This window comes from Sturnus vulgaris, unplaced genomic scaffold (assembly GCF_052056855.1).
Source record: "Sturnus vulgaris isolate bStuVul1 unplaced genomic scaffold, bStuVul1.hap1 Scaffold_198, whole genome shotgun sequence".
Taxonomy (NCBI): domain Eukaryota; kingdom Metazoa; phylum Chordata; class Aves; order Passeriformes; family Sturnidae; genus Sturnus; species Sturnus vulgaris.
In genome coordinates, this window is record NW_028276185.1 from 3,183,193 (window position 1) to 3,203,435 (window position 20,243).

The 20,243-nt window shown below is 50.7% G+C and overlaps 1 protein-coding gene across 4 annotated transcripts; it reads left to right on the top strand.

Moving 5' to 3' along the window:
- The first annotated feature begins 13,802 nt into the window (after positions 1 to 13,802).
- On the top strand, positions 13,803 to 19,857 carry LOC148217902 (class I histocompatibility antigen, F10 alpha chain-like). 4 transcript variants are annotated; one of them, XM_088158379.1, is made up of 8 exons: positions 13,803 to 13,926; positions 15,591 to 15,854; positions 16,160 to 16,432; positions 17,550 to 17,822; positions 17,915 to 18,022; positions 18,121 to 18,156; positions 18,276 to 18,307; positions 19,382 to 19,857. In XM_088158379.1, the coding sequence occupies exons 1-7, from the start codon at positions 13,851 to 13,853 to the stop codon at positions 18,299 to 18,301; spliced, it is 1,056 nt and encodes a 351-aa protein (XP_088014505.1). In that variant the 5' UTR covers positions 13,803 to 13,850; the 3' UTR covers positions 18,302 to 18,307; positions 19,382 to 19,857. The 4 variants fall into 4 exon arrangements, with proteins under 4 accessions (XP_088014505.1, XP_088014502.1, XP_088014503.1 ...); XM_088158376.1 differs by having other exon boundaries at positions 13,820 to 13,926; positions 19,396 to 19,669; XM_088158377.1 differs by lacking the exon at positions 17,915 to 18,022 and having other exon boundaries at positions 13,820 to 13,926.
- Positions 19,858 to 20,243: the final 386 nt, after the last annotated feature.

Consider the following 20,243-nt stretch of genomic DNA (forward strand, 5'->3'; position numbering starts at 1 on the left):
TCAGCCGAGTGGGGGGATAAAGATAAGTGATGTGTATTTAAAACAATATATGGCTTGGATACTGTCTCTTGTGAAATCTCTTCGACAGGAAGCTCAGCTGGCACAAACCCTGCCTTTGGACTTTTGCTGTTCACAACATCCAACCGGGACACTGGGTCCTGGTTAAGGAGTGGGAAGAAGCACCACTGGTGGCCAAGTGGCGTGGACCTTTCCAGGTGTTGCTGAGCACAGACACAGCCGTCAAGACAGCTGAACACGGCTGGACCCATCACACTCGGGCCAAGGTCTCTGCAGCCCCAGAGATTTGGACATCTCAGCTGGAGGAGAAGGACGGGAAGCCGCGACTGACACTCGGCAGGAGGGGACTGGAGCAGCAGCCAGGGCGTCGACATCGGGGGAAGCCTCGTGTGCCCACCCACAGAGTGCCTGCTGAAATAGTCTGTGTGGGCATCCCTCCTCTCAGATCTCCAGGCACTGGGGGCCAACCCTTGCTGTCATTGTTTTCTTTATGTTAAGCTGTTTCTGTGCCTTCACTCGCCACAAGTGGTGTGAAAAACAACGTGAAAGTAAAAATTAAGTTAGGAAATTAGATTACACAATCAGAATGTTTCTCTTAATAATGTTACCTTTATATTATCAGTTAAGTTGGAGCCAAAAATGGGAAAATAATTGTTTTGACCTTAGGAGAAAAAGTAGCAAAAACCTTTATAGGAATGGGACATGTTTTCTTGGCTACCTGGTGGACTATAGGTTAAACAATTACTTTTTTTCCTCTTATGTGCTGTAGCAACTCTAATCTTTTTACCATGCACGATCCCTTGCTTAGTACAACTTATTCAACATGTGATCAAAGGGATGCAGGTAATAGCCACGCCTACTAATCCAGAAATGGTTACAAAAGGGTAGAAATTGATGTCACTCCAAATAATTACAAAACCAAAAAAAAAAAAAAAAAAAAAGACTCAGGAACAAGAAATTAAGTCAATGATAGCTAAAGTTTGTAAAGACAATTATTGAAAAAATAAAAGAGGGGGGATTGCGAGTAATGTTGAATTTGTCTTTCCAAATGAGTTGTGGATCAGCCTATAGATAAGGCTAGCACTGAGAGATAAAAGAAACAATGGGATGGATTCCACTGATTGATGAATGGAAAGAGATATTTGCCTTTACAAACAAACTGTAGGGCTACTGATAAATGAAATTGGATATCGAAAGATGAAAGAAGCAACGGGGGGAAAACTATGAATTCTATAAGAATTAAAAATTAAAAGGGAGGGTTATACATTAGAGGGGAATTTCAGGTATCAGGCATTCCGGGAAGTCTGTGCCTCTCAAGTACCTCAGCCAATGGGGAAAGAGAGAGGGAAATGCGGCCGGGAAAATAGGATAAAAAGGAGGCTGCGTCCTCCGAAAATTTGAGAGATCCCAGGGGAATGTCCCATGGCCTCTCCCTTTATTCGAATAAAGCAAAAAGGACTCCTCTGTCTCCTTTTTGGACATAAACCTCTGGTGTTTGTGGATTAATTTTCCTGACACTATATAACCTGGACAGTGACAGCACAGGTTGGAGCAGGGAGAGGGATGATTCCCCCCCACTTTTTTTAGTAAAGCTTTCCCAACATTCTCCGTTTGCTGTTTCCCTTTGCAGCTTAACCAATTTCTGTTGCAGTCAGATATCCTCACTGTGGGCTCTGCCTTTAGTTGTGCAAATTCCATCTGTGCAAGCAGGCAGAGCTTGGGATGAGGGCAGAGGGAATCAGCCAAATTCCTCCCCCAGGTAAGAAGGCCCTTGTGCATTGTCCACACTTTTCCAGAGCAATGTTAATTTGCATTTCTAAAGCTCCTCTGCTGGCTGCCTGGCAGGGATGCTTTTGTTCCAGAGCAGCCCTTAGGTGATTCACAAGTCCACCCTCACAATCTGCTTTATTTTTCTTTTTTTTTTTTTTAACGATTTTGTATTAACTATTTATGTGTTAAAGCCTCACCATTAATACTCTTCTACGTTTGCAAAATGCAACTTAAAGGTGAGCATTGAAAAACCCATTACGAAATTCTGCCATCATTAAGAGTCAGCCACAAATATAGAGAAAAATATTCCAGTGCAAGTAAGTCTTTTCTACATCTTCTCCAAAGAATAAAAATTCCTTGTCACACCCCTGGTCCAAACCTAACTGATAAAATAAAAGTAGGATTAATATGAAAAAATTTTCTAATGGTGTAATCTTGTCACTGAAACTGCGGGAAAAACAAAAACTCTTCAATAATGTCTTTAGTGTTAGAGTCAAGGCATTACTTGATTCTGGTCAGGATGAGCAACAGAAATAATTTCATCCACACATAGCCCGGGTGTGCAGAGAAAATCATTCGATTACACGTGAGTTTTACTAGATTATTCCTAAACGTTTTAGAGTCTGAACCCATTGAAATCCATTGGTTTAGTGTTCATTGCTTCCAGGTTGTGTAGGTCTTAGTATTTGGTTTCGTATTGCAGGCGGATTTCTCCTCTTCTGATGTTAATTAGATCCACATTCCTGGATTTCCTTCTCAGCCTTTTCCAGACCAGGTGTCTCCATCTATGCCGGGGCAGTGTCTGGGGTGGGTGTTCCTTGATGTTTGCTGATGTTTCCTTGATGTTTTGTTGAATGTCGTTCTCTTTGTGGGAATCTTTTGGGCTATTCCCAGTCTGTTTAGATGTTAAACTCATCTCTGTTGAGTGGTCTAACAGTCCTTAGAAAAAAACTTTTAAAATTTCTTTCCTGAGAGAAAGGCAAACCGAGCCTGACTAGTAAAATGGAAGGTTAAAAAAAATTAAATTTGGTAGACTTTCCAACAGTGGAATCGTAGGCAGCCCAGTGTGTGAGTGTTATTGAGAGGCAGAGTCCTGGGTGGATGCTGTGAACAGCAAAGTGCCAAGGCAGGCTCTGTGCCAGCCCAGCTTCCTGTGGCAGAGATTTCACAAGAGACAGGATTCTGGCCACAGACTGCTTGAAATATACATCCCTTATCTCCAGCCCGCACTAGGTGGAGAATTCCCAGGGTAAGGAATTGCAAAGATCAAATCCAAGGGAGATAATTCAGTATCTGCCATGGGTCTGGCTTTTATTCTTGCCAAAGCCAATGGCAAAAGCTGCTACCATGGCATCTTGGTTTCTATCACCAGCTTCCAAAGGAGTTTCTTTATTTCCCGTTTGTTCTTTCTACCTGACCTGAGCTCTGGGAGTGCCAGGGCTTGTGGAGGTCCCATTGTATTCCTAAAGCAGCCATAAACCCCTGAAGGATCTTTGCTGTAAAATGAGTTCTCAGTCTCAGTCTGTAGCTTCCGCAATCTGTCCTCTTGGAATTATTTGTTTAAGAAATACCTTCATAAGCGATCCAGAGATTGCTGAAGAAGTCAGAATTGCTTTTGCCACCCTGTTAGCTGCCATGCTGTCACCAGCAGATATTTGAGCCTTCCTGCTCAGGGCATTTCAGTGCCAGGCTCTTCCAAGCACACCCAGCTCTGCCGGTTGAGCTGACCATGCAGGTGGTAACCTGAGCTTGGTCTAATTCCTTTCCTTCATCAGAGCGTGTCTTGGAACTCTTTTCCCTTCTCCTGCCCTTGCAGAACCATCCATAAACACATTTTGTCCCTCAGGCCCGGGAAAGTCTCATCAATATCTCTTACCCTGGGTCTCGAGCACTGTCACTTGAATGCAGTGCTCAGTTTGTTCCCAGCCCCCTGTGCCGGCTGTTCAATCAGGAGCCTGGGTTAGACCCTTGCCCTGTCCTCAATTCTAAATCCTCCTGTGCCACTGAACAAGTTTCATTCTGCCCCAGTTTGATCCCTGTCCCTGCGCTGGGATGCTGTGGGTTTGGGGGGAAGAGGGAGCCGGCAGTGGGTGCTGGGCCTGGGGGCAGCAGGAGAAGGGAAGGAGAAGCAGGGTTGGAGAACAAAATGGTCAAAGGATGCCCGTGGGAGAAGGTGGGATTGTACAGGAGAAGGAGGAATAGTAGAAAGAAGAGGAGTGTGAGGAAGAGCAGGGACACAGGAGGAGAAGGGGCAGAATCAGTAAACACCATAAGGTTCCACCCCTCCCTGTGTTTACAGCCTCTCCCCCAGCCCCAGGAGCGTTGCCACCCACATGCAGCAGGTGACACGGGAGGGGGATCCACAATTTTCACAGGGTTGAATTTTGGTGTTTCTGAGCTTTATTGGGCTAAATTGGTTGGTGCTTTGGTGTTTTGTGAGGGCTGAATCTTTATATTTAGGAGTGAGTTTTGGCTGAATCTTGCTTTTTGTGGAGTTTTTGATCTGTGTCTTGATGTTTGGAGGACTTTTGGTTTGAATAATGGTGTTTTGGAGGTTCTTACAGACACAGGATGCCCAATGACCTCCTGAGATGAACTTGGGAAGGAGGAACCTCCAGCCCAAGGCACTCTCCTCTTGTTTTTCCCCCAAACCTGGATTTTTTATTCCTAAGGCGTTCATGAATGGAGGAGGAGGAAAAGCCCCGGAGATCCCTCTCGAGGAGGGGCTGCAAACCCAGCCCAGGGAGCTGCGAGGAGGAAAGACCCTCCCTGAGCCGGGAAGGCGGCCGGAGATCGAGGCAGAGCTCAGAGCTGGTGGAGAAGCCTCCTGGAGGGGAGAAGCCCCACAAGTGCTTGGAATGTGGGAAGGGTTTCAGACGGAGGTCTGAACTGATCCGACACCAGAGAATCCACACTGGGGAGAAGCCCTATGAGTGTGGGAAATGTGGGAAGGGCTTCAGCAACATTTGCGGCCTGCTCCAGCACCAAGTGATCCACACTGGGGAAAAGCCCTACACCTGCTTGGAATGTGGGAAGAGCTTTGGGCAGAGCGACACCCTGAGAAGCCACCAGCGCATCCACACTGGGGAGAGGCCCTACGAGTGTCCCAAGTGTGGAAAGAGGTTTCAGACCAGCTCAAATCTCCTCAAACATGAGAGGATTCACACAGAGGAGAGGCCCTTCCGCTGCCCCGACTGCGGGAAGGGATTCAACCGCAACTCCCATCTCACTGTCCACCGGCGCATCCACACTGGGGAGAGGCCCCACGAGTGTCCTGAGTGTGGGAAGAGCTTCTCACAGAGCTCTCACTTGACCCGACACCAACGGAGTCACCACTAAGGGAAGCCCTGTGAGTGCCCCGAGTGTGGGAAGAGCTTCGTGCTCTGCTCCAGCTCCATCCCCCATGGGAGGATCGGTTTTGGATGATCCCCAGTGACCCCCGTTGGGCAGAGCCCTGGTGATCCGTGGTCCTGGTGATCCCTGTTGGGTGGGGGAAGGGGTTGGAGAGATTTTTCTGCTCTGGGAGTGGACAGGGAATGGAATGGCTGGGGACTGAGAGGAAATGGGACATACTCTGGTGACACGGGTAAGGACTGTAAGGACAGCAGGAGAGACTGGGATGAACTGGGAGAGCCACTGGAGTGACTTGGCGTGAGGGGGCAGCAGGCCCCAGGGATGGGCACAAGAAGGGCTGACATGTCTCAGGTGATTCCCAGGGAGGTTTTGAGGGGCTCCAGGGTCGTTCCCAGGGCAGGGCCCGAGGGGACACGCTCTGCCCCACGCTCACCTCTGCGCTCCACGAGGAACGGGCTGGACAACTCGTAGTTGTGCCGGCAGTGCCTGTCCACTGCAGCCCGTCTGTACTCCATCCATTGCGGGTCGCTGTTCCAGTGCCTGGCAGCCTTGTCCCCAAAGGAGGTGTCCCCACGTGCAGCCCCACATCGCTGCCCAAGTGCAGGAACTGCTCCCGCTTGGAGATGTTCCTCTCCACGAACCTCAGCCGGTCGGTGCCGTGAATGAAGTGACACTCGGACTAAACCATCTCCTGGAACAGCGCTGTGTGTGCAGGACACAGGTCCGGGGGTGTCCCCCCAGCAGCCCCCCAGCAGCCCACAGTAGCCAAGAGCTCCGGGGCAACCCCGGCTCCGCACCCTCAGTGCCCCACGGCCGGCATGGGACCCTTCTTCCCGATGTCCCAGTTCCTCTTTTCCATGCTTCTCTGTATTTTCCTCCCCCTTTCCCAACACTCCCCAGTCACCAGCCCTCCCCAACATCTGTTTGGGGGTCCCACCTCCCCATTTCCCTTTCTCTCCCCACCGTTCCCACTGTTCCCTTCCCGCCCCTCCCGCTCACCCGAGAGCTCCGCGCCCCCAGCCCGGGGGGCTCCCAGTGGCACCAGTAGGGCCCCAGCTGCCCCACACGCCCCATGGCCAGCGCCGGGCAGGGTCTGACACCTCCCCCCTGTTGGAACCCTGGAAACTGAGGAGTTTGGGCTTTCTCTGCTGACAGGCATTGAGCCCCAGGAAATCACTGCTGTTTACCAGAGGCCATGAAGAAGGTTTCCAAAATTGAGTGATAGAACTGGGATCACTGGTGTGTAGTTTGAATAGAAGTGTGTAATGTGCCATGGTGGAAAATTTAGGGCTTGGGGTTTTAGAATATATTAATATATATGTATATAAAGCAAGATAGAGATTTTAGGGTGGCGGATTCTTTCTTCTTCACCTTCTTCACGGGTCTAGGTGGTACTTTTGTAATTAGATAGAAAATTCCCCATTTCAGGTCACATGTGATTGGTTGTTGTGTTAATAGTAAAAAGTATTTAGGTGTCTGTTCTTAATTGGACAGATTGGCCCTTAAAAGGCCTTGTAGAGAGAGAGAGAGATACGTGTCCATTTTTAGCCTGTTAGCTAGAAGTGCTGTAGAACTCACTGTAATATAGATAAGAATTAATAAATATCTGAGTCCGAACACGAAATTCCGTCTCTCGAGCATTTAATCCTGACTCTGGAACAACAAAAAATAAGATAAAACGCGATACCCCCCTCCCCAAATTCTCCTGGCGGGGGGCGCTGGGGGCGGGGCGCGGGTGGAGTCCAGGTGAGGAGCTCTGGGCGCTCTGGGACTGCCTGAGGAGTCATCAGCGCCGCGCGCTCTGATTGGCTCAATTATTTTGGTGCCTTCTCTGATTGGCTGAGGAGGGGCCCGGGAGTTGAGAGGAGGACCGGGAGAGATCCTGCCCCAGGCTAGCGGTGGAAGAACATCCAATTAACAAGGCATGCAGATCATTTCCCAGCGGTGCCCACACTCCTGTAGGAACTAAATGCACCGAGGATCTCACGAGGGTCACCAACTCTCTGGCGGCCAAATCCAGCCCTGCGCTCCCTGCGGGTGCGGGCACTCTGGGAAGGGCTCAGCTGCGGGTCAGATGGCCGGAGAGTGGCTTGGTGGTCACCTCGTGTGTGAGGCAGTGATGGGCTGGGGAGATGCGTGGACACTGCACATAATCACTTCCAAGCAAAAATCATTCCAGGAAGGACTAACAGCTTCTGACAGAGACCAAGTGTTGCCACCAGGTGCTCCTGCCAACAGCCGCCTGCAGAAAGGAGCACACACACCAATGCACGTGGGCTTTGGCTGTCCTCTGGCAGAGAAGTCCCCAGGGGACACAGGTCTCTGTGGCAGGAGCAGGCACCAGCATTGGCAGGCCTTGGGGGCGGCAGGTCTCCTTTGGCAGGGACTCTGCCACACCTGCTGATTTCACTGCTCCCAGGACTCAGAGCAGCATTCGTGCCCTGGGCCATACGTCCCGTGTCTGTGTCACACTCCTGTGTGTGTGACGGCCACCCAGCACCGGGTCTTGTCCCAAAGAGGCCCTGGCAGCTGCTGTGGAAGGCCCCGATGCCCTTCCTGCTGCAGCTGCATCGGCAACCGTGGGGGCTCCTTCTGCTGCCCTGAGCAGGCAGAGCAGAGGAGCATCTGCTTGTTGTTTGAGCCATTCCTAAAATTCCTGTTGGGCTGTCCTCGAACCTTGGGGGAACGTCTTCCTTGCAAGCTGGGCCACTTTTGGTGGGGGGGGGGGGGGGGTGGGAATGTCCCCAGGGCACGTGGAGGTGTGTCCTAGGGCTCTTTGTGACACAGTGCACCGTGGTCACCGTGCAATAGGAAAGGGACAGAGCGTACAAGGGTGACCCTTTGTGACACGTCGTGACATAGGTGCTGGCGGTGACACGGCCACACCACAGTGCTCGGTGCACTCGTCGGGACAGGACGGAGAGAGCGGTGCTGTGAGGAGCCCCCACACAGCCAGCTTGTTCCTTACTGACCCGGAGCTTTTCCAAAGCGTTTCCTCTGCAGGTGACCTCGAGGACAGACTGCAGGACACGGTGTCCTGTAGCCTTCCCAAGGCTTCTCTGTTGCAGCTGCCTACAAGGCACAACTGCAGCACTTGCCCATCTGGAGCTTTTCCAAGACATCTCTCCTGCAAGCAGTCCCAACTCCATACAGTGACATGGAGCAGACACCACTCAGAGTGCCCAAGCTGGCCTGGGTGAAGGAGGAGGAGGAGGCTGCAGCTCCCTCAGCACAGCAGCCTGAAGAGCTGGAGCAGATCCAGCTGCTGCAGGAGGGTGAGTAGCAGAGCTGGGCCACAGAGCTGGTGCCTGCAGCCAGCTTAGCCCCATCCCATCCCATCCCATCCCATCCCATCCCATCCCATCCCATCCCATCCCATCCAACATGCCCATGGATAGGACAGAAGAGAGGCTGGGGCTGAACCCCCCGGCAGCCACACCCCATCCCTGGAGCATCCCAGGGCTGTCCCTGCCTGGGAATGCAGGGCTGGCCTGTGTTCTCCGGCCTCTCCCACAGCCCCTCAGCCCTGGCTGCGCTCGCTCTTTGCCAGGTGCCGCCATGGGCCCGACACAAGAGCAGGACCCTGCCCGTGGCCGCTTCCGCAGAACAGCGCAGGTACTGCAGCCATCCCCACCTGGGCTGGGCCTGCTGTCACTGCTCAGCCCAGCACCGTGCTTGGAGCACTCCATGGATTCTCCCTCTCTTCCTGCCCTTCTCCTGCAGATGATCTATGAATTCATCATGTGCATTTGGCGGGAAGAGACCACCGGTGTGGGCACTGGGCTCTTGGCAAACTTTCCCCTCTTCACTGCTGAGACCGGGGCTGCCATGCTGGATTTGCTTGTGGAGAAGGGTGTCTCCAATCCAAAGCAAGTAAGCAGCCTGTGGCCAGGGCTTGATCACCCCAGGAATTGTGTGACACCTCAAGCCAGCTCTGCTGGGTTCCTTCAGTCTTTGAGGCCCAGCCCAATAGGGTGGGAAGGGCAGCACTTCTCAAGGGAAGCTGGGGAACCTGCTGTGGGCCCAACCCCTCCCCCCTCCATGGCCATTGTTCAGTCATTTGCATTCCTCCACAGTGATCCAACAGTGAGTTAAGTTCAGTTCAGTAGTGATTTCTTTCATTAATTCTACAAATAAATTTTTTTCCCAAGGTGGGTAAGTCCTGTTCACTGAGTTGTTGTTTAATTGTTTCATACAAGTTAAAATTTCCCCCATGGTTCGTCTTTGTTCCTTTGAACACCTTAGTTATATTTTTTATCAATTCTTCTTTGTAGTGATCTTGCACTCCTCCCTGATCTGAATATCCCCACATACCTTCTTTTGTGAAGCAGAGGTGTGTCTCTCCTACTGGGCAACTTTGGTATGCTGATGGAGCCCACCCTCCTTTTCCCAAATTGGTGGCCACCCAGCAACTTCTTCCCATAATAGTGCAGGTTTCTAAGTTGTGTTTATTACAGCAGGCTGAATTGATGTGTGTGTGGAAGGCAAGGGTGGATACCGTGCATCCCCGTACCCAATTGTCTGGTGACACTTGGAACAAGCATCAGCATTATTTCCTTTTATCATCATTAGCAATAGGATGACTCCCATGACCATTTTCATCCCTCTGCCTCCCTCAAGGCCTACGGGGTTGCTGCCAGTAGCCGAGGTTTGTTTGATCTTCTCGGCAGCAGGGAATATGTCCTGGGGTCTCCCACTTTGTCTTTCTCTTTTGGTAGTGTTTCTTAATTTTGTCCCAGCTTTTAGCTTTAACATTCCAGTACGAGGTACAGCAGTGACAGCTCGGTATACACAACCCTTCTGACACTTTCTTGTCAATACCTCCACTTTGACTTTCTTTTTTCCTCTTGTTCCATTCTCAAATAACTCCCACCAGTTATGATCATCAATTTCGATTTTTCCTCGTGCTGATAGGGTATTTAGCACCTTAACAGTTTCCTTCTGTTCCTTTCTTCTACATTGGACACATAATGTGAATGGGAGATACCCACCATAGGGATGAGACCACCACAGCTCAGTACAATATGGACACCTCTTTTTGATGAAGGGATTACAATCACACCTGGCTTCAGGACAGGTGACTTTCAGTCCTGACTGGGAGACCTTCGAGACAAATTGATCCGGTGCCGACATCGAGAGCTCTGAATTCGCCCTTTGAGGTCTCCAGGCTCAGATGTCACTGCCCAACCTGCAGTAGGAGGGGTTACAGGACCCTGGACTCTACTCACATGTGTCCATCCCTTTTCAGCTGTCCTCACAGCTGTTTCAGTTGTTAACAGAACCAAATATGGTCATTCCCATTTTAGATCTAGATTTTCTTTTTAATTAACACAGGTTGTCCTGGCCTAATCTTATGTACGGCAAATCTTAGAGGGATGATTTGAGGCAAAATTCCCTTCTCCCTTAATACCTGCAAATTTTTATTGATTATTATTATTATGTCATTCTGGAGGGAAGGGTCATGAAATAAAGCTGGATCAAGGTGTACTCCTTTAGGGTCAGGCATACCATACAGCATTTCATATGGTGAAATCCCTGTTTTCCAATTTGGCATTATTCGTATATTAGACAGGGCTAGTGGGAGGCACTTTGTCCATGGCATTTTAGTCTCAATCATTAATTTTGACAGCTGTTGTTTTAATGTTTGATTCATCCTTTCAACCCTGCCAGAACTCTGAGGGTGCCAGGGTGTGTGATACTCCCAGCTGATGCCCAGTGCCGGGGTCAGTGACTGCAGCACCTTTGATGTAAAGTGCGTCCCCTGCTCTGAGTCTATGGCTCGAACCAGGCCATACCTTGGGATTATGTGTTCCAACAATATTTTGGCTACCACTTGTGATGTGGCCCTAGCTGCAGGGTATGCCTCTACCCAGTGGGTTAATTAGTTACTATCACTAGTAAGTATTTCCACCTTCCTATTTTTGGTAATTCTGTAAAATCTACTTGTATTCTTTCAAAGGGTGTGTAAGCAGTTTTCCGTCCTCCTGACGGACCTTGTTGCATACTTTTTTTATTAATTTTCTGACAAGTTAAACAACCCTGTATGCTCTTCTTTGCAATATCAAAAATGCCGATGCATCCAAAAAAAATTTAAATATTGGTCTGCTAGTGCTCTGGTTCCCCAATGTGTTTGATGGTGTAATTGTTCAATAATTTGTCTGGCCTGGGTCTTAGGTAAAATTTCCCTGCCATCTGGTAAAACCCATTTATTCTCATGCTGTTCTGCCTTTAATTTTTTTATCGCTTCTTTTTCCTGAGGAGTAAATAGCTTCTGTAATTCCTGGTTGGGGCTGAGATCTCTAACTCTAGTACTTAATACAGAAACCGGTTTTTGCTCCAGTGCTGCTTTTTTTGCTTCTTTGTCAGCCAGATTATTCCCCCTTGTATGGTAGCTTGTTCCTTTTTGGTGCCCTCTTATATGGACCGCAGCAATTTCAATGGGGCCCCTAAGAGCCTCTAGTATTCTAACAATTAATTCTTGATATATCAACCCCCATCCTTGAGTGTTAATTAACCCCCTTTCTTCCCAAATTTTACCAAATGGGTGGACTATGCCATAGGCATACTTAGAATCCGTATATATCGTTCCTTTTTTACCTTCTAAATAAGACAATGCCCTATAAAGAGCAAATAGTTCACAAGCCTGAGCGGACCCTGCTGCGTTTAAGGGTCCGGATTCAATTAATTTCAATTCTTCTCCTCCTACTATGGCATATCCCGATTTTCGTTTTCTTTCCACCACTCGAGAAGATCCATCTATAAACAATTTTACTCCATCCTTAAATTCAACTTCTCCCAAGTCAGGTCTAATTTTTGTTTGTAATTCTGTAACATCCACACAATCATGTTCTAAATTTTCTCCTGGTTCCCCATATAGGAATTGTGCAGGACTTTGAGCAGTTGTTGCTTTTAGCTCCAAATCTGGGGAAGTGATTAGAATAGCTTCATATTTTAATATTCGGGCATCAGTTAACCATTTCTCAGCTTTTTGACTCAGAATTCCCCTTACGTTATGAGGGGTGTGGACCACTAGGGCTGCCCCAAAGGTAATTTTTCGGGCTTCTTCAATTAAAAGTGCTGTGGCCACTAGGGCCTGGAGGCATGTGGGCCAACCCCGACTGACAGGGTCGAGCAGTTTAGAATAAAATCCCACTGGCTTTCGACTGCCTGCCCATTCCTGGGTGAGTACCCCATATGCTGTTTGATCAGAGGTGTTTACAAATAACTGAAATGGTCTCTCCAAGTCTGGGAGACTGAGTACAGGGGCTTGAATTAAAGCATGTTTGACTTTTTCAAAACTTTTATCATCCTCTTCTGTCCATTTCAGGCGATTAGTGTAAGTATTTTATATAGAAATTTCACTTTCTCACTAAATCCCTCTATTCATTGATGTCAGTATCCCAGGATTCCCAAAATTTCCTCACTTCATTTTTGGTTTTTGGAGGTCCCAGTCTTAGTATTCCAGACACGCTGTTAGGATCCAATTTCTTTTTCCCTTTACTTAGCCAATGTCCTAATTATTCTACTTCTAGTTCTGTGAATTCTAATTTAGCTTTGGATACCTTCAAACCCTGTTTTCCTAAAAAGTTCAGAAGTCATATAGGCCCATTTCTCGTCTTTTTCTGCTATTAATAGATCATCTACATATTGTAACCATTTCACCTCTTCTGGTAGCTCAAAAGATTGCATTAATTCTTCTAGGGCTGCCCAAAGACATTGGTAGAGCCCTGAGGCAATAGTGTCCAACGCAGTTGTTGTTTCCTGCCCTTATCAGGATCTTCCCATTCAAAGGCAAAGCAATCTCTGCTGCTTTCCTCTAACGGGCATGCCCAGAAGGCATCTTTTAGATCTATTACACTATACCAAGTGTAGTCAGGGGACAGCTGGCTTAAGAGTGTGTAAGGTTTTGCTACTACAGGAAATTTGATGACAGTTCGCTGATTTATAGCCCTCAAATCCTGTACCCATCTGTAATTCCCGTCTGTCTTTCTGACAGGCAGAATAGGAGTATTATGTGGGGACATGCATGGTTCTGAAGCCTCTTGTGGCAAAAGGTTTTCTGCGACAGGCTTAAGGTCCGGGCTCCCTTCTAATGATATTGGATATTGACGAACTCGGATTGGCAAATCAGGATCAGTGATTTTCACTTTGATAGGTTTCATTTTTAACTTCCCTTTTTCCCCAGGGGTGTGCCACACCTCAGGACATATTTGCTCCTCGTCCTTTTCGTTAAGGCATAAATTTTAAGTTGCCCTCGGGATACTTCAATTTTCAAGTCCAATGCTATTATTAAATCCTTCCCCAATAAATTATTTTTTGTCTCTGACAGTAACAGCAGATCATTTAATCTAATTTGCTTTGGGCCTCAATTTATACATTTTTAATAACAAGGGTCCGATACGGCTTACCCGGCGCTTTCTTAAGGGGGTCCCAGGTGGTTCTCAGAAGGCTCCGGGGGATCAGAGGGATCCAGAGGGATCCAGAGGAATTCTGTGGAATTCCGACGTCCCCTCCCCCCACCGCGCTCGCTCGGTCTCTTTCGCTTCCGCGTCCAAACCTGAGAGACTGAGATCTACCCGGCGACGGTGACGTCACTGAGACATCGAACCACCATTGGTGGACAGGAAATATCGGCGCCAATGGCGTGGCCGGAGGCGGCTCTGGGGGCGGGGCCAGTGCTGGGTACGGGCCCGCAGCGGAGCAGCGCGATGGCTCCAGCGCTGGGTCTGGGGCTGCTCTTGGGACTCCTGGGGCTCCTCTGGGATCCGGGGGGCGCGACGAGAGGTGAGAGGGACCCCTGAAATAGCGACCACTCTGTACACCCTCCCACCGGTATCCCCATTTTGGGTCCTGTGACCCCCCCATCCCATTCCCCAGCGTCAGGACCCCCTGTACCCCCTCATCTGGCACCGGGACCCCCTGAAACCCCATTCCTGAGGATCAGGATCCCTTTGAACCCCGAATCGCGGACCGGGAACCCCCCTGAACTTCCCATATCGGGCACCGGGACCCCTCAAACCGTCATTCCCGGGTACGGGAAACCCCTCCATAGCCCATTTTGGGTCCTGTGACCCCCCCCCCCCCCCCCAAGCCCTTCCCCGGCGCTAGGATCCCCTGTACCCCCATTTCTGGGCACGGGGACTCCGTTGAGCACCAATTTCCGGCCACCGGGACCCCCCTGTAGTCCCTTATCTGGCACCGGGACCACCCTGAACCCCCATTCCTGGGCACAGAGACACCCCTGAATCTCCATTTCCGGCCTTGGGACCCCCCTGCTCCTCCTTTTCCGGCATCCCGCTTTTCCCAGACCGCAGATCCGCTTTTTTCCTTGACCTTTGGACCCCCCGGATCTCCCAGCTTTCCGTGTCCTCCCCGTTTTCCATTCCCGCCGCTTCCCGAAACGGAGTCCAAGAGGGTCCCCGGCGTCCCAGGGGTCTCATGGGGGTCGCAGCGGGGATCCAATGGGATCCAGATGAACTCCCTGGAATTCCCCCTTTCCCACATCCCCTCCCCCACCGCTCTCCCTCGGTCTCTTTCCCGTCTCCCAGCCTGCGCCTCCGGGATCCGCTCGCCTCTCCCATCCCCAGACCCCCCTTTCCCGTGACCCAGGGACCCCCTGAACCCCCATTCCTGCCTTTCCCAGCTCCCAGACCCCGCTTTCCCGCAACACCCGGGACCCCTGGACCACTTTCATGTGCAGAGGGACCCCCTGGATCCCCGATCCCTCCTCTTCCAGTCCCTTCCTTGACCTTGGACCCTTCCCGGCTCTCCACATTCCGCTTCCTGCCCCCCCAGTCTCTGCGTCCCCCCAGTTCTCCATACCCTGCTTGTCCTGTGGTAGGTCCCAGGGAGTCGGGGGGGTGCCCTGGGGGGTCGTGGAGGGTCCCGGGGGGATTCTGGGCTCTGGGCACCTCCTGAATTTTTAATCCTGAGCACTGGTGCCCCCTGCCTTTCCTTATCCAGTACCAATCCCCCCTGCACCCCCTTTCCCATCCATCCTGCCTTTCCTATTTCCAAACTCCCCCTTTCCTTGACCCTGAGACCCCCTGGACATTGATTCCTGCTTTTCTCCGCCCCCCAGGCCTCCTTTCCCTCTGCATCAAGGACCCCTGAGCTCCCCATTCCAGCTGTCCCAGGTCTCCCCACCTTGTGACCCCTTTTTCCTTGGCTGGGGACCCCTGGACCCCCTTTCCCGGGCACAGGGATCTCCTGCAACCCCCATCCCATCTCTCCTAAACTTTGTATCCCCCTTTCCTGGGCACAGGGATCCCCTGGAACCCCATCCCACCTCTCCCAGTTCTTGTATCTCCCTTTCCTTGGCACAGGGAGTCCCCTGAGCCCCCATTGCTGGACACTGAGACCCCATGCACCCCATTCCCGGCTCTCCCAGTTCCTCTTTCATTAATCCATGACCCCCTCACCCCCCCCAAATCTCCGTGTCCCTCCAGTTCTCCACTCCCTGCGCTTCCTGTCTGTGGGGGTGTCGGAGCCCAGCCCGGGGATCCCCCAGTTCATGTCCATGGGGTACCTGGATGGGATCCCCTTCACACGCTATGACAGCGAGCGGGGCCGGATGGAGCCGCTGACACAGTGGATGAAGGATGGAGCCGATCCGGAATATTGGGATAGCCAGACCGAGTTCTATGAGAGGGGCCAGCACGTGACTGCTGGGAACCTGGAGACACTGCAGGACCGATACAACCAGAGCAGGGGTGAGTGGGGGGGATCTGTGGGGCTGGGATGGGATCTGTGGTGCTGGGATGTGGATCCATGGTGCTGGGATGAGATTTATGGGATTTGGATGTGGATTCACAGGGTGCCAAAGGGGCTGAGATGGGGATACATCCATTAAGCTGGTATGGGATATCTTGCGATCCATGGGCTGGGATGTGGATCCTTGGGGCTGAGAGGAGGCTCTGTGGGTCTCCATCAGACTCTGGGGCTCCTTAGGGTTGGAATGGGGCTCTGTGGGGATAGGAGATAATTCCATGGTTCTCTGTGGGTACAATCCCCGCAGGTCTGCACACATTGTTGCGAGTTACCGGCTGTGACCTCCTGTCTGATGGGAGCATCCGTGGATCCTACCGGAGTGGCTACGATGGGCAAGATTTCATCTCCTTTGACCTGGGATCTGGGAGATTTGTGACGGCCAACAGCGCTGCTGAGGTCACCAGGAGGTACTGGGAACATGAAAATTATGCTAAGAGTTTGACGAATACCCTGGAGCATGAATGTCCAGAATGGCTCCAGAAATACGTCGGATACGGGCAGAAGGAGCTGGACCACAAAGGTGGGAGCAGAATTCCTGTGGGAATGTGGGATTTGGGAATGGAGGACTTGGGAACATGGTAATTCCTGTGAGAATTCCATGTGCAGATATTGCCCCCGTTCTATTCTAGTGGGAATTGCATGGGCAGGTCTCACCCCCATCCCATTCGCATGGAATTCCATGGGCAGGTCTCATCCTCATCCCATTCCCATAGAATTCTGACACAGTTCCCCTTTGCCCACTCAAGCTAGGGTCGCCCTGCTAGCTCCGAGGCGAGCCTGTGCCGAGAGTGGCCTTTTCCCAGGATCCTGGGAACCCGAGATAAAGGTAGAGCTCCAAGCTCTTGCTGCGATGATACCGGTCCAAGGGAAGGAAAAGAGCGCAGGAGAGTCCTTTTGTAATTCCAGGATAGGATTTATTGGAGAGGGATAGAGAACCAACCACGGTCACGGAGGAGGAACCACAGAAGGCAGGGAACACAGACTTGCAGCAACTTAAATAGGGGCCCTCCCCCATGGGAGGGTACAATACAGCAACCAATCGCTACAGCTTAGGGGTGTAACATAAGGCAGGACTAAGTTTACATACAACCAATAGAGGGAAACATAGGCGGAGACTATAATGCAACATCGAATCATGTACCAAGAAGGGGATGACTGATACAGAACATGCTGGAAAGATAGGAGGGGCCAAGGGGGATTGACAGCCATGTGGGTTGGGGCTAGGGTGACGAACAGGGAAGAATCTGGAATATAGGAGGGGTTCGGGGATGATGGACATGGGTAGAGGCAGGAAGGGGAGAATCCAAAACATATCAAACTAGGGGTGTAACATAGGAGTGAACCATTGTAGAACTAAGTACAAACCAATTAACACAATATAAAACCAGGCACTATGACAATTCCATGGGCAGGTCTCACCCCCATCACGTTCCCATTGAATTCCATTGGCAGATCTCTCCCTCATCCCATTCTAGGGGGAATTCCATGGGCAGATCTCGCCCCCATCCCATTCCAGTGGGAATTCCAGGGGCAGATCTCACCCCCATCCCATTCCCATGGAATTCCATGGGCAGATCTCACCCTCATCCCATTCCCATGGAATTCCATGGATGTCTCTCACCGTTATCCCATTCCAGAGCCCCCTGATGTCCATGTGTCTGGAAAAGAGGAACACGGGACGCTGATCTTGTCCTGCCACGCGTACGGATTCTACCCCAGCTCCATCGCAGTCAACTGGATGAAGGGGGATGAAATCTGGGATCAGGAGACGGAGTGGGGCGGGATCGTTCCCAACAGCGACGGCACCTTCCACACCTGGGCCAGGATCGAGGCGCGGCCGGAGGAGCGGGAGCAGTACCGGTGCCGGGTGGAGCATCCCGGAATGTTGGAGCCTGGGATCTACGCTTGGGGTGAGGCTGGGAATGTGGAATGTGGGAATTGGGAATTTGGAATGCCCAAATGGGGATTCCCCTCCCCCTGCTCACCATCCCACATTTCTCAGAGCCGACAGCTGGCAGGAATCTCACTGTGGTGGTCGCTGTGTCCATCATCACTGCCATCATCATCCTCATTGTCCTCATTGGATTCGTTGTCTGGAAGCACCAATCCGGTAACGCACGGGATGGGGGCCGGGAAGGGGCATGGATCCACCTGGCACTGTTCTGGGAATCCTGTGCCACCAACGCTGATCCTTCTGTTTCTCCACAGGGAGGAGGGACAGGAATGAATACAGCATGGCAGCCAGTGAGTACCAGTGGTGGATCCAGCTCTGGATCCCCTCTGTGCAGATCTCAGGATGGATCCTGGGGTTAATCCTGGTGTGTGATCAGTGCTAGAATCTCATGGATCTTCTCTTTCTGCAGGAAATGATGTGGGAACAACAGCTTGACCACAGGTATGGAGCGGGATGAGGGTGGGATTCCAGAGAGGGATCGGGGCAGGATTGGACTGATTGGGATCAGGGAGGGATTCTGGATCAGAGCAGGGGTCCAGGGCAGGATCAGATGGAATTGTGGAGTGGGATCACAGCTGGATTCTGGAGCGGGATCAGGTGGGATGGATGGGGTAGGATTGGTGCAGGGTGGATGGGGCAGGATTTGTGTGAGATGGATGGGGCAGGATTGGTTGGAATTCCAGAGAGGGATTGGGACAGGATGGGTGGGGCGGGATTACGTGGAGTGGATGGAACAGGATTGGTGTGGGATGGATGAAGTGGGATCAGGGAGGTGTTCCAGAGCAGGATCAGTTGGATGGATGGAGCAAATTTGGGACAGGATCAGGTGGAATTCCGGAGCAGCTCTCACTCTCCATGGGCTCCAGCAAGGTCCATCCTGCGGGATGGGGACAGGGACAGGGTGACACCATGACCCTCTCTCATCCCGGCAGGAATCACTGCCTGAGCAATCCCCAGAGCTGGATCCAGCCCCTTCCTGTGGTAGTCGATTTGGCTGAGATGGACTGGGATTTAGCCCAAATTCCCTATAAAGAAAGCACAAATTTAAGACCTTGGGAGGCAGGCTGTTAAAAAGCAAGGCCTTAGACATTAGGTCTGGCCCCTGCCCTGCAGATGCAGAGGCTTTAGCCTAAAACCATGGGATTTGTAAGGACATGTCAGGCATGCCTAGACACGTCCCTAATTCTCATTTGTCTTTGGACCTTTGCCCTCGGGTATCCCTGTGTATATCCCTCCCCCTGGTCTTTGGATGCAGCCTCTCAGATCACATGTTCACAGATGGATTAAAAGGGTATCACAGGCACCATCATTCCCATCCCGCTTATTATTATTATCATTATTATTATTATTATTATTATTATTAGCCACACCGTAACCCGGTCAGGCTGGTGAAGTTGCCACAAAGGGAAGAACCCCCATTGCATTACAACAGGCAGCCATATCAGATTCCACCTGTTCCAGGTTAAATTCACATGAAGGGGAAACTGGATTTACAGAGATATCTAATGGCTTTAGGTTCCACGTTGCAGAAGCTCCAGAATTACATCCTGCTATCCAGACCCATAGGACTGGACACACCTGCACATCCCTTCCAGCCTGGACACTGGGTCTATGTGAAGTGGTGGGACAGTGATCCTCTACAAGCCAAGTGGAGAGGACCATTCCAAGTCCTGCCGACCACCCTCACCTCAGTCAAAGTTGCTGGCAAAGGACCCTGGATTCACTGCTCCAGAGTTAAGGGTTCTGCTCCTGAAACAACTGAAAATACAGAGACTGATGCAGATAAAAATATGTTTTAAATTATTCCTCTTCTGTGCCTAAAGAACTGTTTGTAATAATCAGGATTCGTCTTTGCATGATAGCCAACTGTGCAAGACATTACTACTGTTAAGATATTTACTGTTAGATATTTATATATTATTAGATATTTATCTGTTGTTAGATGTTTACTGTTGTTTGATATTTGTCTATTAGATATTTAATTACTGTTAGATATTTACTGTTGTTACATATTTATCTATTTATTGGGGGTTAGGTTTCTTTTCTTTTGTTCCTTCTTACCTATAGAATTTTTCCCATGAATTGCTAGAAAATTCTAACTGCAGCTACTGGTTAGTGCTTTAGAAAACAAAAGGTTGGCCTGGCCCAGGTAAAAAGGAGGGCGGGGGTGGGCAGCTACTCAAGGCTTTGGGTTTTGGAAGACACGTTTGGAGCTGCTCTTGCTCAAGGAGAGGAAATCCCCATGACCCAGCACAGAGCTGCTGCTCCTTCTCCTCTGGGGTGAGCCTCTGCTCGTAAGAGCAGCCACTGACCTAAGGCCTTATTAACCCCTTCCTCACTAAAAGAGGCACCGATCACCCTCTGCTCACACCCAGCT